Raw genomic sequence first — 26,890 nt, forward strand, 5'->3', positions numbered from 1 at the left:
CTTCTCAAAACAACCAAGTATAAAATGTTGCCAAGCCAGTCATCATCTCATTACTATATTAACTAATGTTTTTGTATCACTCTAGGGATGTGAAGCATTACTATTATCAGAATTGTTATTTGGCAAACTCTACAAAATTAATAAACCTTAAATAATTGTGCCTGCCTTATGTAGCACAATAAGCAAAATCCAGCATTGTCTCTTACTTCAGAGAGTAATAGCAAGCCATCAGCTCCCACAAAGCAGGATTCTCCACTTGATAAATATGTGACACAAATAGGTTCAAAATCACCAAAACTAGTCAAAAGACAACTCCCCTTACATACAGGATCTTTCTATTACCCTGCCTGCTCCTCCATCCTCCAAGCTTGCCATGGAGGAAAAGGTCATCCTGATAATTCCAGAGATGGCCCTAGTGCAGAACTCTGACTGGCACATGGTCCCTGGGCGCAGGCTGTAGCAGAGCTAGCACCCAGATGAGGACCTATACTGTGGAAGTTAGATGAGTCTTTCAGCTGTCCATGGAAAGCATAACTGAGATCAAAAAATATTACCCAATTTTAAAATTTCATTATAAAATACTTATATAAACTCTACTTAACCCATTGCTGAAAAAAGAAGTAAAAAAACCCCTCAACCCCAAACAAAACAAAACAACAAACAAACAAAGCCAACAAAAACCAAAAAAATCAAACATTCAGTCCAAAACAGACACCAAGGACGAATGCTTTACTGGCTGACATACTGGATTTCACTAACTGCTGAAAAAGAAGAATGTATGGAATCTTCTCTCTTTTTTTTCAACATACTGACAAAGGTTTATTTAGCCCTTTTTAGCAATGTACTCTCCTTTTACCACAACAGATGAAAATTATCTAAACGTCCTCTAGGGTGACATCAGTATTAGAAGTTTCATTAGTAAGGCACCACTAATTGAATGGAAGCCCACAATTTCTGACCACAAACCTGCAACTGTCATAATTCAAATAAACATTTCCAACTTAGGGGAATGAATAAATTCATGAAACAAACAGTAAACCCCATGTTTTTTCCAGGATGGGAGTGGCACAGAAAAAAGGCATAGACTTCAGAAAAGGTAAGTGTGCTCCCGAGTGCAGAAAAGCTGAGGTAGGGGAAGAAGGGGGAAAAAAAGGAAAAAAAAGAGAGAAAGTGTATCAAGCAGTAATATAATATAGCAGTATTCAGCTAAAGTAAAAATATGCAGAGGAAGTAACATCTGCTTGCTACCTCACTTTTTAAAATTACCATGGAATAGTTATAGCCTCAGCTAGAATGTAAACTGTTGCACCTCCACAAGCTACATACCTGTAACTGGGGCACCTAGGGTCATTCATATGCCTGACCATTCTAAAACACTATTCTTGTTATTGCTTTATCAGCAGTGATCCTTTAATTTAATTTAAATACTTTTTTTCCCTGCTTAGTTACTGCACTGGAGATTGCTAGTGCAGTAGGAGTTTCCTGTATGATTAATATTTACATTTAAAATTATCAAAACAAGTTTTCTTCTAATAAATATTCTTATTTCTGAGGGCTGTGTTTTTTTTCCTCACCAATTTTTCAGTTTTATTTATCCTTGACTTTGGGAGTTGATTTCAGTTTGTTAGGGTTCTGTTTGGCAGATCCCATGGCAGAATACTATGGAGGGCAAAGGCGCCTGAGGAAAGCTGGTTGATCTTTGAGGAAATCTTCTCAAAACAGATTACATTTCATCTGCAGAAAGCACAGCCTGGCAGTGGTCTGGCATGGATGCATATAGATCTGACTGTGATAAACCACAAACTCCAAAAAGAAAAACCATAAAGGAGGCAAGGACACCCTCAGCTAAGAGGAACGGAGGCATTAAATGAATGTGGAGGAACAGAGTTAGGAAAGCCAAAGCTCAGACGGAACTGAAATAGAAAAGAAATGTGAGAGGCAACAACAAAAGACTTCTACAGCTACACTGACAGCCAACGGAATGAGAAGGAAAATGTACTTTATTGAGCAGGTAAACCAGTAACACAGCATATAGAAAAGGTCCAGATACTTCGTGGGTTTTTTGGCTCCATTTTCCCTGAAAAGGAGTGTCCTCAGGCCTGCAAGCACTCCTACACTACAGCAGAATCTTTGGTAGGGACTGAGACATTTCCAACAGGAAGAGGAAGACAGAGTTTGTAGCTCATTGAACATGTAAAAACCCATATCAGATGGGTGAATCCAGAGGTACTGAGGGAGCTGGCCCACGTCATTATGAGGGCACTCTGTCACCACTGAGATGATATGGTTGGTGACTGGGAGAGGGTCTCAATGCCTAGAAAAAGTAACCAACTTTGTGAGGGGCTAAAGGGTGATTTGGGGAGCTACCCAACCTCAGTTCTCAGGAAAGCTATGTAATGAATCCCTGTGGAAGGCATTTCCAGACACACGAAGGTGGTAGGGAACAGCCACCATGGATGTAGCCGGGGCACACTGTGCCGGCTAACCAGACTGCTAGAACAGGCTGCCCAGACAGGTGTGGGAATTCCCATCCTTGAGGATATTTAACCTTAGTTGAGCAAACCCCTGAACAACCCAAATCTAATTGGACATGAGCAGTAAACACACTTTAAACAGGAGCTTGGACTAGATTATTTCAGGCATTCCCTTCCTACCTAAATTGTTCTATCCTTTGTTTCCACATGACTGTCAGCTGAAACCAGTATCTCATACACTGAAAAATGCATTCCTATTGTGGGTTATGGTAACAGGCTGCAAACAAAAATGGGAAAACAAACTAGAATGATTTATTTATACTATGTGATTCTCTTTACTTCAGTGGTTTTCAAGATATTCAGATGTGCAGACCTCTATAAAATTTCCAGAGGCCATGAAGACTGCTTTAGAGTCACCATAATCCCTCTGGTTATGGGTTGTTTTTCTTAATTGCTTTTCAGGGATCCAATAAAAGTAGCACATTGATGTGTGAGGATCATAGACTACCAGATAAAAAAACACTGCTGCAACAAAACCAGCTGGAGATGACAACTGCATATCACAACATGTGACTCATGTCGAAGTAACTTTTGAAATTTGTGTTTATATTGCACTGAAACAAAGAAAAAAGATTTCCAAGCATGCTTGGAAACCAGAATAATGTCATAAAGGTCACTTCCAGACTGAAAAGGTTTTCAGCATCAGGAGCCTCTTTTGTTCTTCACCCCACCAACCAGCCTGCCTCTTTTCTAAATCTCAGGGACTTCCCTCTCAAAATTACCAATTTACAAAAAAAAATTCAGGATAAATATAACAATGCATGCCAGCAAGGCTGCTGTTACAAGTCATTCTGCTCAGTCCTGATTCTTCAGTTAATGATACTTGAGCCATCACATGGCTAACTCTTCACAGACTGGCATTGCCCTTGAGAAAATTTTCAGTCATCACAAAACAGCTACAGACTCTTGCTTCAAGTCATTCCTTTTTGATAGTGACAAGAAGCAATGAAAAAGACTGCAAAATAGGGGTAATATCAGTGAAATTAAAGGTATTTTCAAGAACTCAAGTTTACCTTGCTGAGTAGGGAAATATCACCCTCACTTTCCCTCTGGTACAGAAGAAAGCTGCATCTGGGCCTGATTAGGCACTCAGCTACAATGCTTAGTAATTCCTGCTGATCCTTCAGAGGGACATCTGAAGTCATTATAGTATATCTGTACAGCTGTGTTAAAACAAACAGCTCACAAAGAATGTAATTTTCAAACATTTACAACTGATGCCTCAAGTTCCTTTCCTGTAGTTCTTTACTTGAAATCTTCAATCTGTCCTTCCTTTGCTTTCACTCCACTGGAATGGCTCTTGCCAAGGACTCTAACAAGCTTTTTCCTGAGAAATCTCAAGATCTCTTTTTTATCCTCATCCATAAGGATTTTCTGCTGTGTTGATCACATCTTACTTGACTCTTTATTCACATTGGGCTTCTGTGACATGTCATCTCTTATCATCCTTTTCAGCAGCATCTGTTTTTCAGCCATTCTTTTTCCTCTTACATATTTTCCCCTCTTTTCTGGCCAAATGTCAGGGGAAACAGAAAGGTCAAGCTAATGATAACAAGCTTAAAATTTTTTTCAAGTGATAAATAATGCAAATGAATATTCAGCTTCAAGAGAAAATAAAGCATCAAAAAAGATATATATTTTTACATAGAATGCATAAACTAACAGCAGAAATCATGTGGTTCTTAAGAAACTTATGGAAGTGAAAATCATAGAATCATAGAATGGTTTGAGCTGGAAGGGACCTTAAAGATCATCCACTTCCAACTCCCCTGCCATGGACAGGCACAGCTTCCACTAGATCAGGTTGCTCAGAGCTGCATCCAATCTGGCCTTGAGCATTTCGAGGGATGGTGCATTCACAACTTCTCTGGGCAACCTGTTCACTACCCTCTGAGTAAAGAATTTCTTTGTAACATCTAATGTAAATCTCTCCTCTTCTAGTTTAAAACCATTTCCCCTTGTCCAATCACTATCCACCCATGTAAAATAGTCACTCTCCCTCATAACAATTTAAAAAGCATTAAATCTGTTAACTGATTGATAACAACACAGCCAGGATGGATCAGGAACAGACAAATCCATCCAGTCCTCATACTCCAAGTTATGAAAACTGATTAACCAGAAAAGGGCATTTCTTAATCTTCTCAGTCTAAAATTATTTAATAACTGTCACTGGAGAAAATTAGGTAATTACAGTTTCCTTACACATTTTTTGAAGAAGGAGACTGAAAACTTTAGACACATAGGACCAAACAGCATAGGACCAAATGCTTTGTCAAACAAAGGCTATATCAAGTGGATAGTTTCATACCACGTTTAAGAAAAAAATTACTACAGGAAGTGTGGAAAAACCAGTAGCAGAAGAATCTAGTAAAACAATAAATACTATTTAAACAAATTAAACATACTGGATGTATGTTTTTTAGATCTTAAGACAGTATATGATTTTAAATTAAAATGTATCAGAATATCACCCTTCCTAGCTCTACAGTGTAACTTATGCTATAGCTAAAGAAGCTCCAGTAAACAAACCAGTACTACTTCATGGTAATTTGAATTGATTACTTGCAATTTGCATATTTTGTTAAATATAAGCCTGTAAGTACATCTGTAAAATGCATTTTATATACAGGTTAAATATCCATGCTCTGAAAAGTCAGATGTAGCATATACTTATAATAGCATATATTATTATATTATATATATATTATTACAATAGCACAGCTTTATGCAGCTGTTAATACAGTCTTGAATTTCTGAAAACTAAGAACATGACACATAATCAAGTTTCTGCATTTCATTGTTTCAGATATTATCAGTACTGTTTTTATTAGGTTATTGCTATTATTAATAATGTTATTATTGTTTGGGAGTTTTTTAATGTTCTTTGCAACAGTGTATATCTGAAATTGAAGCTTTTAAAGCAAGGATAATGGCAGCTTCACCAGGATGAGATTTATCAGCTGACAAAGCCATCAAGGCAGTGTGCTGCTGGCTGCAGTCCAATTCCCCCACATACATATCACCGTCTGGTGTGTAAGTTAATAGCAGTCTGGACTTGCATCCTGCCCACTTCTCAGCCAGCTCTCCTCTTCCCCTGCAGCCACATCTTTAACAAGGAACTGTAATGAGATCTGGCCACCTGACACAGTAAGCCTCCTCTAACACAGCTTTGTTTTAAAACTTTCATGTCTACTACATTGCAGGTGTTGGGGATGAAACTTAATACGTAATCAATGAAGTTACTAAGCCAGAAATATGCTGACGTGCCTATCTGCCTGATGGAATGTGTGACTGTATTTACTTTTGAGAATGGATTCCTCAAATAAAACCAGATGCCTACATATTCTGAGTATATTTCCACTCTAGCAATCACGAACTCTCAAATAATTAAAAATCAGTATTTAGCATATTCATTACAACAATTGCTACAGAATTATGCTTTCAAATATCCCATATTTGGTACCACAACTGATACTGAATAATGCACTGGTCTGATGTACAACATCAAATGCCATAGTTATATAGTTATCAATTACAAATGTCCCGTACTTATTAATCACCGGGCCAAAGCCAGGCTGGGTCACTGACATTCTCAAGCTGCTTTGGAACTGCTATTTAGTTATCTTTGTGAACATGTGGGTCAAGTTAGAAAATAAATGTCAGCTTCTGAAACAAGCTGTGATTCGTAGAATATTTCAGGTTTCTGGAAAGAGGTGGTTATTGGTTCACTACAGAGCTGAACGCTAATAAAGAAAGTAGTCAGTAAAGTACTAACAAATGTACAGCCTTGGACATAGAACACTGTGCTACAAAACAGAAAAGCAATTCATTATTGGCAGACTGTTTCATGAAGACTATTTCAGCTCTTCAAAATGTTTTGCTTATGCATTTTGCAAACACTGCTTGACACTATTTTGTGGAAAAAAGCTCCATCAATGATAACAAAATGTGACAATTCTAGTAACTTTTAAAGTGGTAGTCTCAGTTCATTAATTTGAAATGCATTTATGTAGTACTTATTTTTATATTATTGTGAATGTATTTAATTGTTTGAGATATATTTATTTTTAGGAAAAAAAAATCTTCTTGAGTAGAAAGCATACACTCACACATACAATTTAAAAGGAGTAAAGTACCATCTGTGGAATCACCAAGGTTTTACCATAAAAATCTTGATAAGGCTCTTTAACTTACTTAACACCTGAAAACTCATTTCTTTATGTTGAATTTTGGTAGGAGATTTTATCAGTGCAATTTTTAATATTGTTGAACCTTTAAAACCAAGTTAATTCAGGCAGTTACTTGGGCCCTTATGTAGGAAAAATTCAGATAAAAACTTATTTTGAAGGTTTAACCTAAGAATCAGTCAGAACTAGAGGGCATATTGGAAAATCATCCCAATATATCAGTGGGACAGTACTCTATTATATGGTATATTGCAGTTTAAGACACTGATTTGGAGAGGATTCTAAGCTCAAACCAACTTTGAAAGTTTTCAAATAACTTCTAGCACTGGCAGATACATTTTAAACGTGGAAACATGAAATTTCAACAATTCAACCTCCTAGAAACTCACATCTTTAAAAAAGAGTATATTATTGGTGTATATATTTGTGGCAGCAATCCAAAAAAGGCAAAGTATAGCATTTAAAACATCTATTTCAACTAAACTCCTACTGGCCTCCAGAAATATTACTTAATTGTTTCCTTACTTAGCATATGCTGGAGCCACCCAGTATGGATTCTCCTCCGCTTCCTTCGCATGACGTAAAATGGCCTCTCGAGGGTTGCTGTCATCTGTCTTGTCCAGGGCAATGTTCTTGACTATATATGATGACAGGGTGACCCCGTGAGTCCCAACACGGCCACCACGACCTGTGGCATAAAGAGAAAAATATTTTAGAAATCTGCAGAGCCTGCAACGGTGACCTGATACAAAGAGGTTATTTAATGCCACAGGAAGGATTTGACTTGGGGCTGCATTTGGGTGGGTGTTTTACTGAGTATGTAACTCAAAATAAGCCATTGTAATTACTAATTTTTTGCAGGCAAGCACTCCAATGAGACATCAATGTCTTAAAGTGCTGGACACTGTCCATACATCTGCGGCGTAGATTCACCACCCACACAATGCAAATCCAAATGAGTGTAGAACCAAAGAATGATGGCCCCTTTGGCATACAACAGTCTAAAAGGATTATGCCTATATTACCTGCTCCTGCTACTGGAGGTTCAGGTTTGTGAGACTTCATGGGGTCCAACCTATCCTTCTCCAGCTGTTTCCTCGTGCTTCGTTGTCGAGGTTCGCGGAACATCGGAAGTGCATGGGCTGAAGGGTCACAGTTTGGAGACAATTAAATGTTAGAAATTTCATTTTCTTTTTAATTTATTAAATACAAAGAGCTGGTTTCTTTCTTGCAGTGGAAAACGTGGCAAGAGCAGCCTCCTGGTAATCCCATATCCAAGCAGTGGTTTACTGCTTTGTACTTTCAGGGCTTTCTTTCTGCTGAATTTTTCAAACAGTCAGATATCAGGGTTCCTTCAGGCAGGAGACTCTCACATGAAATACTGTTTGCACAGTTTATGCACATTTTATCCATACCTCTATCATTCAGTTCTCAACATTAGCATTGGGACCAATCAGTTAACTCTTTTCTAAACTTCCCATGTTTCTAAGAATATGACAACACCCTTGATACATTCTTGGATATGACAAAAAGTGGAGCAGAAACCCCTCAATGATTCCAAATGTAATTTTATGCGCATGAAGTCACAATCATGTTCTTTCTTAAATAATAAGATTAATCACTATTGGAAAAATATCATAACTGTGACAATCTAGCTGTGACTAAATTGTCAGGATTTAGAACTCCTATTTTCTCATAAAAGTGCTATCTTCAGTCACAGTAATGGCTTTGATCCACTCAGACAAGAGAGTAATTTGTCAGCACCAAAGAAACAATACCATATTAATGGACAAGGCTTTCTTGCAGCAAGGTTTAGCTCCCACATGCAGGTGTGCTCATTGCTGTTGTTTCCCAAAATCTGAGAAATTCTGTAGAGGTCAAATGATCCAATGAAGACAAAAAATAACTAAACAAATCTTAAATTTAGGAACAATATCTCTATACTGAATATAAAAACCATCAAGGAGCATTCAGGCACCTATCAGCTTGAATTTTCAGCTCATTTCTGTAAGACTGTTCAATTTAATAGACTGAATAAAGTCACAGCCAGATGACCCACGACAGATCTGTGGAAACAAATGTTTAAGTTTTATTTTTGCAGATTTCATTAAGTATGAAATGCCAGGGACAATTTTCTGGCAAGCACTAAGTTTGATCAGTTTCCACAGAGCATCTGAGGTGACTAATGCAGAGATCCATTTGTGGAGTCAAGGCTGTCTAAGGGAAAACCTTAGACATTGTTGTCTAAGGAAAAACATAGACATTGTAGACAAATACAGTGTATTCCCGTGTTTTAAAAGTGACACTTAATCCCTTAAAACAATATTCCTACATTTTAAGTAGCCATTACAGGCAATTCTGATATTAAAGAGCAACAAGAACTCTGAACAACAACAACAACAAAAAAATAAAAATTAAAAAAAAAAAATAAAAATAAAAATAAAAATAAAAAATTAAAAAAAAAAAAAAAAAAAAAAAAAGGGGAAAAAAAAGAAGAAAAAAGGGGTCACTTCACTTTGTAAAACCACGTCAGGGATGTTCAGGTCATCCTAGTTCTATTTGTGAACTTAAAAAACAGACATTTAACCTCTGAAAAGCTTCCAAAATATACAAAAAATATTGAAGTTTTTCTAAGCAAATCCTTACATTTTTCTACATTTATGTATATGAAAGCATCTTTGTTTAGTTTCAAAATTATGTGGAAGAAAGAGCTAATCAGCTAGAATTCAGTGATAAAATCCCAAAAATTTGCATAACTGGGGCCTGTATCATTCAATTACATTTATAAATGCCATTGAACAGAAAAGTTCCACTGGGTTTTAAGAAGAATTTTTTTTAAATATCACAGAAGTTCTTTAGAGTATAAACACTAAGGACAGTGCACACAAAGCATTACACTGAAGGATGTTGTAAGGATGGATTATAAGACCACCCAGTGAAGATAAATACCCCTGATCTTTGGCAGTTGCTACTTAAGTTCACCCCAAAAACTGGAGCTGGACATTTGTAGCAGTAAGTTGCTGTAAAATGCCCAAGATGGGAACCCAGACCTGAAGTGCCTTGATACGGGCCTAGTTACCAAGACTGTCCAAACTTTCTCACTCTAAACCTCTTTTTGTTTATTATGCTGCCAAACAACTTGTTTGTTTTATAGAGAAATGGTTTTAGCATGTGTAAAGCCAAGACTACTAGAAATCAGAACTGCACAGCCTAGAACTGCAAGAGGATTGAGAGAAGCAGGACACCGTAACGATGTGATTCTTCTCATTTCACATGAGGAAACACTACACAAGGAAATGCTAATAGGGATGGTCAAGATCTCCCAGTTAATCCACTCACTCCATTGTAAAATTTGTTGTTGGGAAAAGGCAGATCATTAAACATTTTATAGTAGCAATGATAACTATATCTTATATGTCAGTGATCCTTACTACAAACATGAGCTGTTAAAAACCCCTGAGGCTAGGGATAGTTAAGCTATTTAAAACCCTTTCTAACTTGGGTAAGTTATAAATTTTGAAAAATCATGTTTTATTTGTACAAGACCTATCTCTCATCTCTGATTTACCAGTCACTGGTACTGCAAAGTGGCAAAACTCTTCCTAAACCCATCTACATTCCACAATTAAGTTATGTAAAACTGAAGATTGAAAAAAACCTACAAAATTCTCGAGTGTTTCAGAAGCACCACAATCAAGAAAACAACCATTATTAACAACTTTAGAGAGCATGCAGATTAGACATACCTTTCCAGTTGTGCAATGCTCAAAAAAATCTATATGAAGCACCAATATATGACACCAATGCTTAATGGAAGACTGCTTTTTAGAGGAGAAAAAATAAAGCTAAACAATCTGCAAATAATTTCAAGCCTAAGAACAAGCTAAGGATGCAGCTATAAAGATATGTTTAAATTTCTTACGTGTTATAATATAATCCTGTGTGAGAGTCTCTGCTTGTCTCTCTTTTCGTTTTGTTTTAACCACACATAATTTTGCTCCCCTAGGAGGAAACAGAGCAGTTCAGTTAAGTCTGTTTATATCAAACAGAAACCAGTTTTTATTCAAGACAGTCTCAACAAAATTATACAGCACTCTAAATATTCATGAATGTGTGTATCTTTGCCTGTTCACGCTCATGTGAAGGAGGGTAGAGAGATTATAGTGTTTCTGTTATCGAGCAGTTTATATGACATGCAGAAATAAGGGTGGAAGATTCATTTCACACTCCATTTGTCCACAGTATTTCAGTGTGCACACTCGAAGTGCTGCTCTGCAAACCTGGGCACTCATTTGCTCCTGATACAATTCTTCCAAAGCAGCAGAGTTGGCATCTAACCAGAGGTGCCTGTAACACCAAGGCAGGAAAGACTGCATAAGCCTGGCTGATTTAAACCACTGCTATTTTCCTCTTCATGGTAAATATCAGGAAACAAACCATGCACAAAATTGCACTAGGGGTCTGTGGTTCAAACACTAATGACCAACATTCTTGTTCTCTAAAGTGCCAAAACCAGAAAAGTAAAACTTATTTCTGGTAATATTGTAAACCAGAGTTTATCTTCACATCCAAGTGCCCAGGTGACAGTTAGTATCCAGAAACATGAACTGTAACACAGTTTGGTTTAGGATGCCAGCAAAACAAAGATGGTGTATACATGGCAAGAACATCTTATTTATTCCACTCAGTACCAATGAATTGTACACTTCCTCCTGGCCAACAGGAAGGAAGCATGTCCCAGTTCTCCAGCCAATCCAGATGGCAAAAGAAAATCCATGGCAAAACAGGTATTTATAGGTTACTTAGGCCCTCTTCATCTTAGGTTGGCAAGTCACAGCCTGATAAATCAGTACCACCTTTCCCTTAGATGTACAGGCAAAATCCTCATGTGATAAATGAGGATGGTGAAGAAGACTAAAAGAAAGGTGGGGATGTGCTTCCTCACTTTGCCCCTTGTCAAATTGGGTCTTCTGGTATTACTTCATTAGCACTGAAGTTTGATGCGTCTAAACAAGACTTTTACTTCAGGAAGAAAATATGCATTAAAAAACATGACAATGCAATAAATACCCATTCAGTAACACTTCCTCGGCAACCTCCAAGAGACAGGATGAAAGGGTGGTTGCTCTTACTGCAGATTTCATGCAATTAAAAACTGAAAGCATTTGTACATTCAGGTAGAACAGCCAGCACACTGCAAAATGAAAAGCCCAGAGGAGAAAGTGCCACTCTTCATAAGCAAACATTTTGGGTTATTTTTTTCTCTTTCTACTGCTGCTGAGTAAGTAGAACTCTGCAAAACAAATGCTTACTAAACTAGTTTTTCTCATTTCTTAGTATAATCACTGAATCACAGAATCAGACTAAATTTGAGAAAACAACTATAATGAAACACGATTACATACCTTTGGCTTTTGACAGGATCATAGTATACTTTGGCTAAACCATTTCCAGTACCAACCATGATCTGGTTCAGCTTTGGATGCCAAAGGCAACGCACAACACTCTGAAATAGGGTGAGATATGACAGTTAGTTGGTCACTAATCTGGATCTTAGAATTAATATTCACATTGTCAAAGAATACATCGCACTGTAGCAGAACCAAGCTTAAGCACATGAATGAGCAAGTAAATACATGAATTAATAACTCCAGAGTAGAATACGATGTAAAAGGAGTGACAACACCAGGATGTAGACAGGGAAGGAAGTAAAAATTGGTGACCAGTGTGATAACCAGTGGTTTCTACAGACTATCTGCTCCCAGGATCTTCACGGGTATGATGAAAATGGAAAGTTAAAGAGGGATTTGAAGGAGAACAATTAAGTGCTTCAGATATGATATAGCAATTCAGGCCTTCATAACTTTTGTACTCTTATTTTTCATTCTTAATTCTTCCACTTCATTCATCACTTAATCTGTTTTTTCCCTTCTTGTCATACACTGTTGACCTTTCACTTGCTGACTGCAAAAAATGATAGAGCTGCTGATTTTCACTCTAGCTTCCTTCATCCCCACAACACTAAGAACTTGGTATTTGAAGCCAATGTCTCACAGTGCTGTCACTCTTCTGGTCAGCAGCAAAACTCATTTTCAGACATTAAGAGTATTGTTCTACATGTGACTTTGAATCTCCATGTGAGTACTGTTCTCAGTCTGATTCAGCAGGACAGCACAGAAACTCTAAGACTCAAACGTCTGACTCCAGAGAGCCAAAGTGGGCACAATCTGCCACAAAGGACAACACATCTCATCAAAAACACAAAAGAAAGTATCTATTTTTGACAGACAGTAATGCCTTAAATGAATGTTGTCCAAGGCTGAAGTTGGTTTGTGCCAATTATGCAACAAATGTATCCAGAGCTAGCAAGATGCATTATCATGTTAGTATTTCATGGAACAATGCTCCCTTTTCTAGCCTTCCCTTTCTTCTCCCTCCACTTCTCATTGCATGTTCCATACTATTTCTGGTTTGGTCCAGCCTCCCTTATTTTGATGCTATGAGGCACATAACATTAAAAATATCGAAGAAATTCTGAAGCCCATTCAGCCATCATGAATCGGAACTTCATTTTAACACAAGATGATGCAAGACTATCTCCTGAGCTCTTTTCTCTGCTTTGTATTCTCTTTTGAGAAGAAAAATTGAGTGAGATGAAGTTTCATTAATCAAACAGCCATTCTTTACAAGGTTCCGCAGCAAAGCATCCTCCTTCTACATATACACAACATACAACATTACACTTTCCCATTCACTTACAGGGAATAAACCTGGTTTGCTTATTACAAAGACACCTACAGAACAATGCTTTTAGAGGTAAATCTGAAGTACACAATACAGAATTGCTAATAAGTTTTTGGATTTAAGTAAGAGTCTTCTGTTATGTAATGCTCAAAATACTAAAGTAACTCTAAAACACCAAAGCTAGTAAAAACTATTGAAGGGCAAAGGTGGGTGGCCTTTTCTTTTATTAATATTTATTGCATGTGGTTAGCCAGCCTTTTTAAAGTCTGTAGTTAATGTGGTTCTCCACTTTCTTCTGTCAAGTAAATGTATTTTATAGCATGGTAGTGGATACCAGCCAACAAAAACAAGCCTGAGACAGTGTGGCTCAGCACTGATGGGGTTTGCTGAGTTTCTAACTTGTCAAATATGCACAACACACTTAAAACTACCATGGCACGTGCTACAGAGCGGGCAAAAGAAACTGCCATTAAATGTAGCCCTATAAATCTTCTGAAACTGTAAAATGTTCCCAGATATAATTTGTTAAAAACTAAACAAACTCAAGCTCTGAACAGGCAAGTAACTTTATCAATCCACTACTATCAATCTACTTTATAAAAAATAATAAAAACTACTTCTGTGGTTTTCAGATTATTTTAGAAACTGATAATACTTCAGAAATATCAAAATACCGAATCCCTGAACTATATCCTAAAAAATTTTCCCAGTCATTTAATCCTAAAGAAGTAAAAATTCTAATTAACTATACAACAAGGGGATCGTTGTAGGCCAGGTCTTTATACTGGAAGGGAAGGGTAAGGAGAATCTTTATCACACAAAAATAATTAACATTTAAAGAGCATTTATTCTTTGATGTCTCTAACTTCTCAACTACTTCCACCTCAAATAACTCAGGTAGACATCTTTATCACTGGAAATGCTAAACATCAATTTCCATCTTAAAGAAGATCCTACCTCCCAGCTCTCCAGGCAAGTAAGTATGTTAACTGCAAACAAAAAGGTGTTTTCTTGCCTTTGCCTACATGTGCATGTAGGTAGGCACCTATCTACTGATACTGAATTTTATACAACTCTAAAATGGTTGTGGTTGGAAGAGAGCTCTGGAGATGACTAATTCAACCATACTGCTCCAAGCATGGTCAGATACTAGTGACAGTTCAGGATATCAGCCTGTTCGTTTCTTAATATTTCCCAGGATGGAAACACAACAGCCTCTTCCAGCAATCTGTTTCAATGGACAACCAGCCCCACCATAAAAAAACCCAAAAGCTCAACCGTAAACTCTAAATCATTTTATTTCATTTAAAACAAGAAAAACCTATGTAGATTTTGAAAACAAAACAAAAACAAACAAAAAAAAAAAATCCAGGGCATAGCTTACCAAATGGAAAATATCTTGTAACAAATAAGAATGATAAAATGAAGAATGTATCATCAAATAAACATCTTCAACATTTGAAAAAAAGATTTCTGTGATGGCTGAATGTTTTGGACACTATGCTTTTGGAGCATGAAGTCCTGAAAGCCTGTCATAAAAATACTGAAAATAATTTTTCCATAGACTGATGTGGTCAGCTTTGTGATTGTAAGAAAATTACAAAAGATAATTACTAGTAATGATTTAAAAGTTGTTTTGTACTTTTGCTGTGGCAAAAGCATTAAGTTCTTCAAATGAAATCAATCTGAAAAGTCTTTGGCAATGTCTATTGCATATACAAACACAGTAGTTTGCATTGGGAAATACTGGGAAAACATTGTGAAAATATTTTTGTGAAAACAGACCGGGAAAAGTATTAAAAATACTATCTAAAAGAGCAACACTGCAAATTTACCTTCTTGATTCTCACTGTGAAAGAGGTTAGAACAGATTCAGTGGGTGTCATTGTCTGTAGGCAGTTCTGGGGTGGTTCCCAAAGTCTCACCCCTATAAGTCTGTTCTCACCTCTGTATTTCCCTTCAAATCATATAAGCAGAGCTGTTGCTCCAGGTAGACAGTAAACAACACCAAATAATTTTTCTGTCAGGTTATTCTCCATTTAGGTGAGCTCATTAGGCAACTACACACATAGCTTTCCTGGTACTGAGCAAGTCATAGTGCTTTGACAAGAGTTAACAGCATTGTTTCTAAATGAGAAACTGAACCCTCATTTTCTGTAACACAGAATGGGACATTTATTCTGGCCTAGGAATACAGCCCTGTGTTTAACAGGCACAGTGAAGAATAACTGAAGCAGATCTGTTAGTAAGCAAAAGCTAATTACCTTAACCAAAACTGTTCAGAGCACTTGGGCAACATCGCAACAGGAGTAAACAATGCAGAGAGGGCATTTTACAAGGTCAGCAAGAAAGATTTGTGGCATAGGAGTGGAAAATTTACCCCCTAAGATGAAACTATGAAGCTAGTAAGGTCATAAAACTACAGACTGTTGTCAAGGACTGCAAGAATTTTCCTGGGTCTTTGCTTATAAAAATGGTTTGAGACTGCAGCAGCAAAGGCAAAATTCAGTTCCCTGGCCCACACTTCAGAAACAAACACTCCGGTTTTGAGTGTGGGTAGAGCTGATCCAGGAAAGTGCAGTCTCAGAGGGGCAGTACAGGTCAGGCAAGAAAGAAACGTTAATAATTTCTAGTAAGAGGGATTATGAATGGTTAGAGATCACACATTGGCAGTAATTATCTGGATTGTGAGAAGCTTCGGAGAGGATGTACTGTGATAAAACATATAAAGAAAAAGAAAACATGAATGAGCTAATGCAGCAAATATTCCTAATTCCTGGGAATTACAGAGTACATACAGTCTTCACATAAACATTACATCTTAGACCTGAAAGATTTTTCTGCAGCATTCCAGAGCCTGGGTAGTCTGTTAATCTCACTAATATCTTTCAAGTCTACTAAAATGCCAGGTTGCTCATTATGTAACAAAATAACAAGAACATATATAAAGAATGTGTCCTGAAAGCATTATTCACATCTATCCTCTTTCACTGTGCTGCAAGAGATTAAGGGAATATTCAGGTTTCTGTCCATCTTTGCCTTCTTGAATTCCTATACTAACATTTTACATGTCTGAGCTGATCTTGTACAAAAGCACTGATTTTTTTCATTTGATGCATTTCCGCTGAGATCCAACAAAATCTCACCAACTTTTTATGTAAACAACCTCCATAATAGTTAATCTTTTTCTGTTAACAAAATTTTATTCAGCAGACCTATATGTGTATATGCATATGGAGGTTATAATTGCAACAAGACTGGCATGGTTATGATTTCATTGTTTTCCAAAATATTCCAAGAACTTTCATAATTTGGACAAAAACAGGAATCACCATGCACTTCTAGAGCACTTAGGTCAACAGGACTATGTTCTCTTGTTGCTACTGCAAAAAGAGGGATCATATTTTACAGTGATGTTTTAATTTCTTTTCCCTCCTTCAGAAGGTCTTAGTGCTTCTCAGTCAGGCACTGTTTTCTTTGGAAACTACCCTTTCTCCCTAAAGACAGTTAAGTTTTACGGTTAAGTAACATGCAGTTATCTCTGAACATTTCATGTAAATTGTATTTTCAGATGATAATCACACATGATAATGTATCAGCTTTTTCAAGTTCACAGTTAATTTTCTGCCATGCAGGGAAGAGGAAAGAAGAGGAAAGAAAAACCTGTTTCCCTATCAGTTATGCACTCTTGGAATACACATTTTCCATTTTTCTTTCTTTTCACTTCAGGGACACACTTCCATTCTTCTCTGGTTGTTCTTGACTTTCAACTGGGTTATACATTTGCTCCAAAACACCAGATATGACTAATCAGTTAAGAGCAGCTATCAGACTTTTAGGCTAAGTTCAGTAAATTATTGTCTCCTTCCATGCCTATCAGTGCAAACTACTTAAATGAAAACACTGACAACAAATCTGCTTTGCAAGACTGTATCTATCTACTTCCATCCCTACATGAAACTACACTGAAAAGCTGGAAATCACTACTGAATGATGCTGACATACAGCTAATATTCATACTTTTCCTGTGCTGAATGTGTGGCCAACATTCCACTTGAAACAGGGAAAATCAAAAGTGATCTTCCAAATAGCCACTAGAAAAAAATACTGCTAATTCCAGAAAAATACTGAAAATGGAAATATGCTAATCCTCGGTTTTCACACATCTCTAACCTGTGAAGCAGGAATTCATGAGTGTTTGATGTTTCTTTAAAAGCGCTACAATTTAGATGAAGTTCAGTAACTCCATGGTGAAGTTGCTGATGTTTTGACAGTTGTTGGGAAATCAGGTGCAAGTAAGAGAGCGTAGGCTTAGCTCTCAGCTAGCACAACCCTTTCACAGACTGGCAGGCTTTTGTCCGTAAATTGCCTACAGTCAAAAATCCTTAAATCAACAGAAATGAATGCAAAAGTAACCCATTATCTCCTACTTTGCTTTTGGCAAGGTCAGAAAACGAGAGATTAAATGTTCCAGCACTTTAGTAGAAGACAATAAACACCCACGGAGGGAAGTGAAGAGTTTAGGTGGGACTTGTTTCATCAAACTTAACACATCTACACTCCTTATCTTCAGAGATCTATTCTTTAAATGTCTACAATTGCCTCCCTTTAAAGTTAACAGAGAGAAAAAAGCATTTTACAGTGGACTTCAGCTAACCTATTTTAGAGATCTATTTTAGGATGGGATAAAATCACAGTCTGAATATGTTTATTTTTCTCTGTTGATTAGAAAAGGAGCCTAGGGTAACTGGATCAGCTGTAGACATCTATATTTGGTCAGGTGAATCTCTACAGCCTACAATGGCTAAAATAGCTATACAAGAAAAACAGAAAACTAATGAGGACCTATATTGAATACTCCTAGTGCAGAAAGAATACACCAGACATGGACTTCTAAAACTGCCCAACAAATCTTGAAAATGTTCACTTCAAAGATCGGGTCTAGCTCTGGAGATATTGAAAAATCTGAAGAGGCGTTAAAGAGAAAAAAGTCTGTATTTGCCTTATTGCTTACCCCTTTTCTAACCTCCAATCTAATAAATAATTCCTCAGAATCTGTTCTAAAGCCATACAATAAAAGAGTAAAAGCAAGAGCTGCTGCCCTAAGAAAATATTTTCAGTCAGGAGAAGAAAAACCTAAACAAACCTTCTCTTTCCCATGTGCAAACTTTGCTTCAGTGGCTGTGACAGTATGTGATGGGTTCTGTTTAAACAGCACTGCTTGGATTCGCTGCACTTGGCTGTCCAGGCAGTCAGATAAGTGTCATGTCAGCAGCAAACATGTAAAATTACATTCTGACCATGGTCACAGATTCTGTAAGGACAGGTGACCCAGCAGTCACTACGCGGGGCTTTTCTGACTGAACAGAGTATTTGTCTTAAATGCCATCACTACAAATTCCAGTCTTTCTGAAAAAAAGCTTTGCCTACTAAAATCTGTGCAAGTATGCATACAACTAGTTATTTAGCACATCTATTCTGTCTTTTCTCCTATAAAACTCTCTTATGTATTTACAGTGAAGAACTGCTTGCAGTATCTTTTAAATGCGCAGGAGCTCAAAACGTAATAAATACTACTACTTAGGAAGCTTATCATAAAAAGCATTTACCTTTCAAATTAACATAATCTGTTAACTAAGCCTAGATTATATTTGTATTTGAGAGGGGTAAGCAATTTCAAACTTGGGCTGGATAGAGGAATGAAATCTCAGTGTGGCATTTCAGCTTTCTTTTCCCTAGCTCTAGGACTTGCACATTAAGTCCTTCTGACTTTAGCAATATGTCTCCCCATAAGAGAAGGGAAATGTACAGTTATTATAGGAAAATACCTCCATTTATTAAGAATTTCTATGTCTTTGAATAAAACATCAAATGCCACCTACTGAAGACAGCTTCCCACTACCAGAAGATTGTTGCCCATCCCTGTTTGGTTACCACTGCTCCTGTAATTAGGAAAGATATTAAAACAGGGCTCTCAAGCTTTTCCATTTTATAATATAGTTAGAAACTTCAAATATTTAGACTGCTGTGCAGTGGATACAAATCTATTCATGACTGCACAAATTTTCACAGACATATTTTATGTGGCTCACAGTTTCCACGGACCACAAAGCCCTCTACCATGTTTTATTTTATATATCCCAGCAAGAATGCATATGAAAAAAAAGAGGAAAATTAATCAAAATATACTAAAAATCTCATTATGAGGAAAGATCCATATGCATTGTAACTTGTCAACAGTAGAGTAACTCTCTCCTGTCTCAAAGATCTCAATGCTTTAAAATAAAACATTTCTCTCATGCATACTCCATGAAGTTCAGAAACAGGCCTAAGGACTTTCAAGCAAGTGTTTCAACATATTTTCACACTTAACAAATAATTTCTCTCCAGCTCTAAGCAACTGTAATTTAAAGGAAAATTAAACAAAATATCAGAAATTTGAAATTCTAATCTGTAGATAATAGCAATCTTACCTGCAGAAATACCATCATTTCCATACAATAATCAAAGATCATTGATAATGATGGTTAAAATGAAGGTTGGAGACCAAAAGGCACCAATAAAGTCAGCACAATAAGGAAATGCTTTAATATAGATAGTTCTTTCCTTCTTCTACTGTTATCTTGGTTTCTCTGCAAATGATTTCCATGAAACATCAGCTACATTAACCACCTGCTGCCCTCCAAAAGCAACAGAATTTCTGCCTTTAGAATCACAGAGAGGTGGTGCTGCCCAGAGGCTATGGCAATTCCCACTGCACACTCGGTAATCTCTTTTCACTGGTGTCTTAGAGCAAAGTGGTGATACAACACCCATCTACCTGGCAACAGCTGGTCCACCTTCTGAAAGCACCAGAAGATAGGATAAAATTGTGTAACTCTTACAAAACTGCTGAATTTTAAATAATAATAAAAAAGTTAAATAACAGATTTAGAAGTATGCCATTTTTAAATGTCTGCCAAGCTGAATAACAAATGCTTCCACCTTGTTTCTTCTTTTGGGCAGAAATACAATTAACACTTACGTGTTCATACTAAGCATGCTCTGATTTTAAAAAAGGCTGCTCACATAATAGAAATGTACTAATAGTATATTTAAAAATCTACTGTAAATCCCAATTGCAAAAATCTTCGTGTTCAAGATTCCCCTGGAGCTCTTCCAAGGAAAAGAGCCAACTACAATAAATAAGGTGGGAGGTTAGGGAGTATCTACAATGTAGTGACCTGCTATCATTAGATTTAAAATACCCATGAGAATACAGTAGTGGAGGAAAGAATACTAATGTTTTTCCCTTGTGAAACATGACTTAAGAAATATGTGAAAATATTCAATAGAAAAGGGACCAGAAATGGATAAAACTTACAGTTTTCCACATAGAAACCAGAAATACCCTAAAATATTTTCAGTGGCCAATATTTTAAAGAAGGATTTCAGTACAGGAAACATGGATAACAATGTTGTACCACTCAACTTTCAAGGTAGAGCTATAAATATATTTTATATACATATATAAATATATAAATACAAATAATAAAATATTTTATAGTGCATGGAGCCACTGAACAATATTTTCCTTTTTGATGAATAAAAAAGTAACTTAATCAAGGTAGCAACCTGTTTCCCTTGTAACCGCAATGTCAGGCATTTTTAAACACCTAGTCTATTAAAATTACAGCCACACTTTCATCTCCATATATCAAAAAACTAAGGGAGACAACCTTCATGTACACTTCCATTCCCTGTTACAGAGAAAAAACCCTCACAGTTTATTACTCTTGCATACCTCAAACCTCTAGTGACAGCTCCCCTAAAACAAAGTACATGCTGCTTCAGGATACACAAAGGGACCACATTGTCCTTACATACGTGGAAGCAGAAAATAAAAATTGACAGGTTACCACACTGTAAAAGAAAACACATTCCTATGATTCACCTCTTATACTAGAGGGGGGTTTTGTTCACTTTAAAAAACACATAAATTTACTGGGCCCTAAATATTGTACTAACTTACCTATTGTGGAAAATATGGATTTCCCTTTAAAATAAAACAAATGGCTTTAAGGGAAAAAAAAAAAAAAAAAAAAAAAAAAAAAAAAAAAAAAAAAAAAAAAAAACAAAAACCAAACCAAACCCAACCAAAACAGAAGTTTCATGATGATCTCTTCCAGAAGTTAAAAGGATTTAATTTTCTTAAATTCAAAAGCTTTAAATCTTAGTGAAATGGGCCACAGTGGAAAAGCCCCTTACTATATTACTGCACCTTATAAATAGTAAATGATATGGTTTAAGGTCAAGGAAAGAAATACTGCAATCTTATATCAACCATGCATAAAGGATGCTGGAAGGTTCATATTCCTTATTCTTTCTTTCCTCTTCGCTCCTTCATCTAACAAGAACCTTTATTTATAGCTTGTCTCAGAAGACCTTCCTGAAACACCCCTTAAAGGTATTTTCAGAAGTATTTAATAATTTAACTTCTGCTTATATTTGAGAAACTAAGAAAATATTGAAGAATCCTCCAAACAGAAATGGGTTTCTCAAAACAACCATAAAGCTATGGTTTTAGATTGTTGCTTATTTACAAAAACCTGTAGGATAATTTAAATATTTGCATATCTCATTTTATAATGTACACAAATTCATCATCCAGGCTCATTTTAAAATTAAATTGCTACTTCAATTTTCATTAAAAATCAGCAATTCCTGTAACTATACAACATTTTTTTTAAATTCTTTCTCAGTGCCCCTTCTTGCATGGCAGTAATGTGGTGCAATACTTGTCCTTTCCATATGGGGAAAATGAGTATTCTACTGCTGCCAAGACCAATCTTGTCTGTAATAAGGATAACTACTCGGTGATCTGCTGGAAGTAGCCAAATGAATGACAGACATGTGAGAGTGATTCAAGTGCCTATCCACAGCTATTTTAAATTAAACTAACACTGGGGGAAATGTTGTGTACCCAATTCTTTTTCCCATACACTAGGTATTTATAACTGGTTCCCATGAAGATCTCATGCTTGCATAACCAAAGCAAGAATTAGGAATAAACCCTCCCTGGCTTTCATCTGGCAGTAAAGTTTCCCTTTTCTTCCAGACTAAAGATATCCCAAAGATGAGACCTCATTCCACAGCAGCTACAGGTCTTCCTGCCTCTCATACTACCTGATGAAAAGAAAGGGAAATGGCCTCTGAGTTTCTGGACATAAGCTCTGCACCCCCATATTCTGGCACTATTGTTTCCTGTCATCTGTTTAAGTTTCCTTATCCATGTAAACACAGAAAGGTTCTGCATGCAGTTATAGGTATTTCAGATTAAGTGAGCCTCTAATGCTCAAATTGAGAGAGTTTAATAAACATATTTTCTTGTGAACACTTGAGGTGAGAGTGAAGAACCTTTCATAAATAATACTGTGAAGATAGAAGAGAAAGAGACAGAAAACTAGGAAAAGGCTGAACATTCATAACAGGACTTTTTCAAGTTCCATTAAAAAGAGGGATTTCTGTACAGTTTAGTAAGCACAACCATTGTCACAGTACAAAGCCCTCAAAATCTCCAACTGTACCTGTACACACCAAGCCAGAGCAAGGCTAGGGTACTGCACACAGAGCATCAGCTTTCTTGTGCATGTGGCAGAGGCAGGAGCTCCCACCTTGATGTAATTTTGATGTAATTTGCAGCAAGTAAAGGACCCTGCCATAACCTGTAGCATGAGTGATTTCTTTCCTTGATAAACTCATGGAAAAAAAAAATTCACTGAGTGCTATTAACTGCAAAATTCCTTTATCTGCATCAAGATATCTGGAAAACAGCAGCCACTAGAAGCAGAAAGGATGGTCGGAGAAGCACCAACAATTTTGTCTTTGTCCTGTTCACACACCTCCTCCAGCTGCTGGCCAGAAACAGAGCTCATAGTCTCCAGCTCTTCTGACATTAGTTTTCTTCCAAATGTATTGCTATTTATCTAAGAAGCTTGAATTCTACAGAAGTTCCGATGCCTACAAGCTGGGATGGCATTCAGGAGTGGACACAACAACACAACTGTTTAAGCACAGATTGTGTCTGAGAAACAAAAATCCAAAACACTAATACAAGAGAAAAAAAGCAAATTAATATTCTATACCCAGCCACAACAGCAGAAACTAATCAGACTGCTAGTCCATTAGTAAAACCACAAGGTTTCACTCCAGGAGCTCTGAAACAGTAATGGATTTTCCCATGAAAACTTGAAAGAAAAGGTGAAAAAAGGTTTGTATGGTATGATGGAAAGGAATGCCAGACACAGCTTTGGTCAAACATTCCCATTAAATATTTTCTCATTACCCACTAAGTTCACTCACAGGCCAATTTCACTGGCTATTTACCAAGGAGGTTTAAGATAATGTTTACTGCTCTTTACTGCTTTTCAATTTTCTAGGCTTGCTGGCATTTCCTTTTAAAAAAATCCTTCTGAAATGGAAAAAGTAACACATGAATAGTTTATACTTTTTCTTCACAGTAGATTTTCTGTTATTAATATTATATACATTCTACCACTAAACTTATACAATTGCCTTCAAAAAGTTACTAAAGATGCCTTTTTTTAGCAATATGGACTAAAGCTCACTGAAATCACTGAAATTATTTCATTAGGAATGAGAGCAGATCTGGCTCTTTGCATTTGCACATTTGTGGCGTATTTGTACTTTTATTACACATACAGCATAGCATAACTTTAACTCTGCAATGCCTAAAAATACCCAAAATAGAAAGAGTAAAATTACATATTTCAGTGCTAGGTAACATGGAAAATACTGTAAAGACGTATAACACTTAGTTTCAGAAAACACACTGAGGTCTTGGATAGCATTATGTGTTTATCTTTAATTACATTGATGCTAAATGCTAACTGCTATTTTTGAGAGTATAAGGAAAAGTGGAAACTAGAAAAGCAGCTGGTAGAAAGAAAGTAATTAGTGCACTGCTGAAAAAAATGCTTTGATAAACTACACACAAGATATTAATCTCCCACTTTACAGACCAATGATCTTTCCAAAAAACAGCATTTACTGCTTACAAAACATAAAAGCCAGCTTCTTGAAAATTCGTTTGCTTTTAGCATGCTTTTATGCATTTATATTTCATCAAACACAGTAATTTGGGAAGAACAAGTAAAAAACACTCATGAAAAAGCCAAAAGATACAAGCAGTAGAAAGACCTTGAAAAAATATACTACTTTAATTTTGTAAGACCACTTACAGGAATTTTTCTTCTTTTAGATTCAGATTGATATGCTAAACTGTGTTTTCCTTAGATGTATAAAGTTGTAAGCTAGACAGACTTGTGCAGGTATTGGTAGTGCTGACTCACTGAAAATTATGTCATAAGATCAGTATTTGTCTCAATTCTTCACCAATTAGTTCCATTATTTTCATTTCCTCTATATGCAAAGCAGATGAATTATAGTCTTAAATTTTATAACTACAAATGAAGAAAACCAGCAGCACTAAAACTCTATAGACCAAAGTGAATTACTACAGTCTTAAAAAGTACCATATAAATATCAGCACCTATACAAATTTATAGTGTAAAATTATGAACCTGGTTAGACTCGTACACATACTTAAAATTTTACTATATTAGTGGCCCCAATGAAGCTATTTATGGACAGTTTCCTACTGTTGGGTCTCTGTTCAACATCTCTTTTGCATTTTTAAGAAAAGAATATAAATTTACTCTTGATTCTGAGAGAAACTGAGAGCAAAGGGATCTTTTGTGGACTCCCTTGTAGCATACTCTATCTTGGCAGGTAAACAGACCATTTATTTCCAAGACTTAGAAGACAAAGTTACCAAATGAAAATAATATTTTCTTTGAATGCAAAAAAAGTAGACTGTTGAGCAGTATTTTTCACTATTTAAGCCTTTTTGGAGATACAGGATCCACCATTGACAAATTCCTCCTTCTTGCAGTCTTAGAGCCTAAATGAAGTTTTTTGCATGCTGTTACTGGCACGACCACTACTAAAAGGAGATGCCATCATGACCACCTCCAAACACTCAAGTCTAAGGAGTTCAAATTAATTATGAAATTAATTTAATTATAAAACTATTTTGTTTATGATGAATTATAAAACTAGTTCTTTATAACTATTATAAAAGTTATTATTTATAAGTATTATAAAACCATTTTGTTTCTGGTGCCCATGGACAGGAGAGCTCCTACAAAAATCTACTTCTTGCACTTTTGATTAGTTGTGTTCCTTTTCTCTGTCATGAAGTTTCAAAGGAGATACTGAGGAGATACTCATGTTTTGTCTCAGAAAAAGGTTATAAATACTTGTTATAATGCTTGTATCAGAAAATAAAAATCTCCATGAAATTCTCATGAGTTAAGTTTGGTTTGTGGTTTGGTATGTTTCACAGGAGAAAAATATAAAAGTCAATTTCTGCTGTATTTGGAGAAATCATTTAGTACTAAGTAAAACTTCCAAAGTCATATAAAACCCCTTTGTATTTAGATTATATGTTTAAGATGAAAACAGGCGCTTTTCCGCTCTAGGAAAAATCATGTTTTCTGCTTTCATAGGAATTCTGCATTTTTAAATTGCAAGATTGGCTGCAACCAAAATTATAGATACAACAAATCCATCTATAAGCAGATTTTACCTTGGGATGGACTAAAGGAGAAAGCAGGATTTAAAAAGAAAAGCAAATACTAAGGTGGTGGTGTATAAACAACACCCAGCAGAAGGAGGTTTGGTTTGCTGTGGCTAGGAAAGCCTGTTGTGCTGGCTTAATGAAAGTGCAGAAGGAGAAGATGGTATCCTACGAAATTGCTAATCTGTCATACTCCAACAGCTAAAGAGATACAAGCATACATTGCCATACTTATGCATGGCAATTCTGTTCTAATTTCACCCACTTCTGTTTGTTATCACCAATACATTTACTTGTATATCACAAGAGGACCTTTTAATCTACGGTATCAAACTTTTCCCTTCTGTACAAGGGAATAGGTGGTCAGTTCAAGCCATATGTAGACCCTTCTGTATTACAGTTTCACAGCTTTAGGTTTTTATAGTAACTGGTGAGAATGGTGTTTTTGATGGATTTCTTTTTGCCCCAAATGGCTGCATTTAGACAACCTAGAAACACATTCTAGAGTAACCACCAATCTTGCCTTATGGACAAAAAGGTGTTGTGTCACAATAAGGCATTTCATCATGGTAATTGATGAAGTAAACAACATGAATGTATTTTAGGATTTGTGTCTCACTTCACAGATCTAGAACGATTCCCAGAAATCCTTGAAAAATGTGAAGCTAACACCAGAGCAGGGAAGCTCTATTGCTTAAACACCTTATCCTAGGATTTTTTCTTTATTTAATTGAAAAAATTATTCATGTTACTTTAGCACTAACTCTTAATCATGGAGTAGG

General features: G+C 36.3%; 1 protein-coding gene across 1 annotated transcript in view; it reads right to left on the reverse strand.

The window, feature by feature from the left end:
- Positions 1 to 26,890, reverse strand: part of WDR70 (WD repeat domain 70) — a 125,709-nt gene that overhangs the window by 1,337 nt on the left and 97,482 nt on the right. Inside the window, exons 14-17 of the mRNA XM_083884482.1 lie at positions 12,130 to 12,230; positions 10,647 to 10,726; positions 7,750 to 7,866; positions 7,250 to 7,412 (exon numbers count right to left, since the gene is read on the reverse strand). Of these exons, the coding sequence (XP_083740608.1) occupies positions 7,250 to 7,412; positions 7,750 to 7,866; positions 10,647 to 10,726; positions 12,130 to 12,230 (461 nt within the window). The remainder of the gene's footprint in view (positions 1 to 7,249; positions 7,413 to 7,749; positions 7,867 to 10,646; positions 10,727 to 12,129; positions 12,231 to 26,890) is intronic.

Source organism: Zosterops lateralis (assembly GCF_965231275.1).
Source record: "Zosterops lateralis genome assembly, chromosome: Z".
Lineage (NCBI taxonomy): Eukaryota > Metazoa > Chordata > Aves > Passeriformes > Zosteropidae > Zosterops > Zosterops lateralis.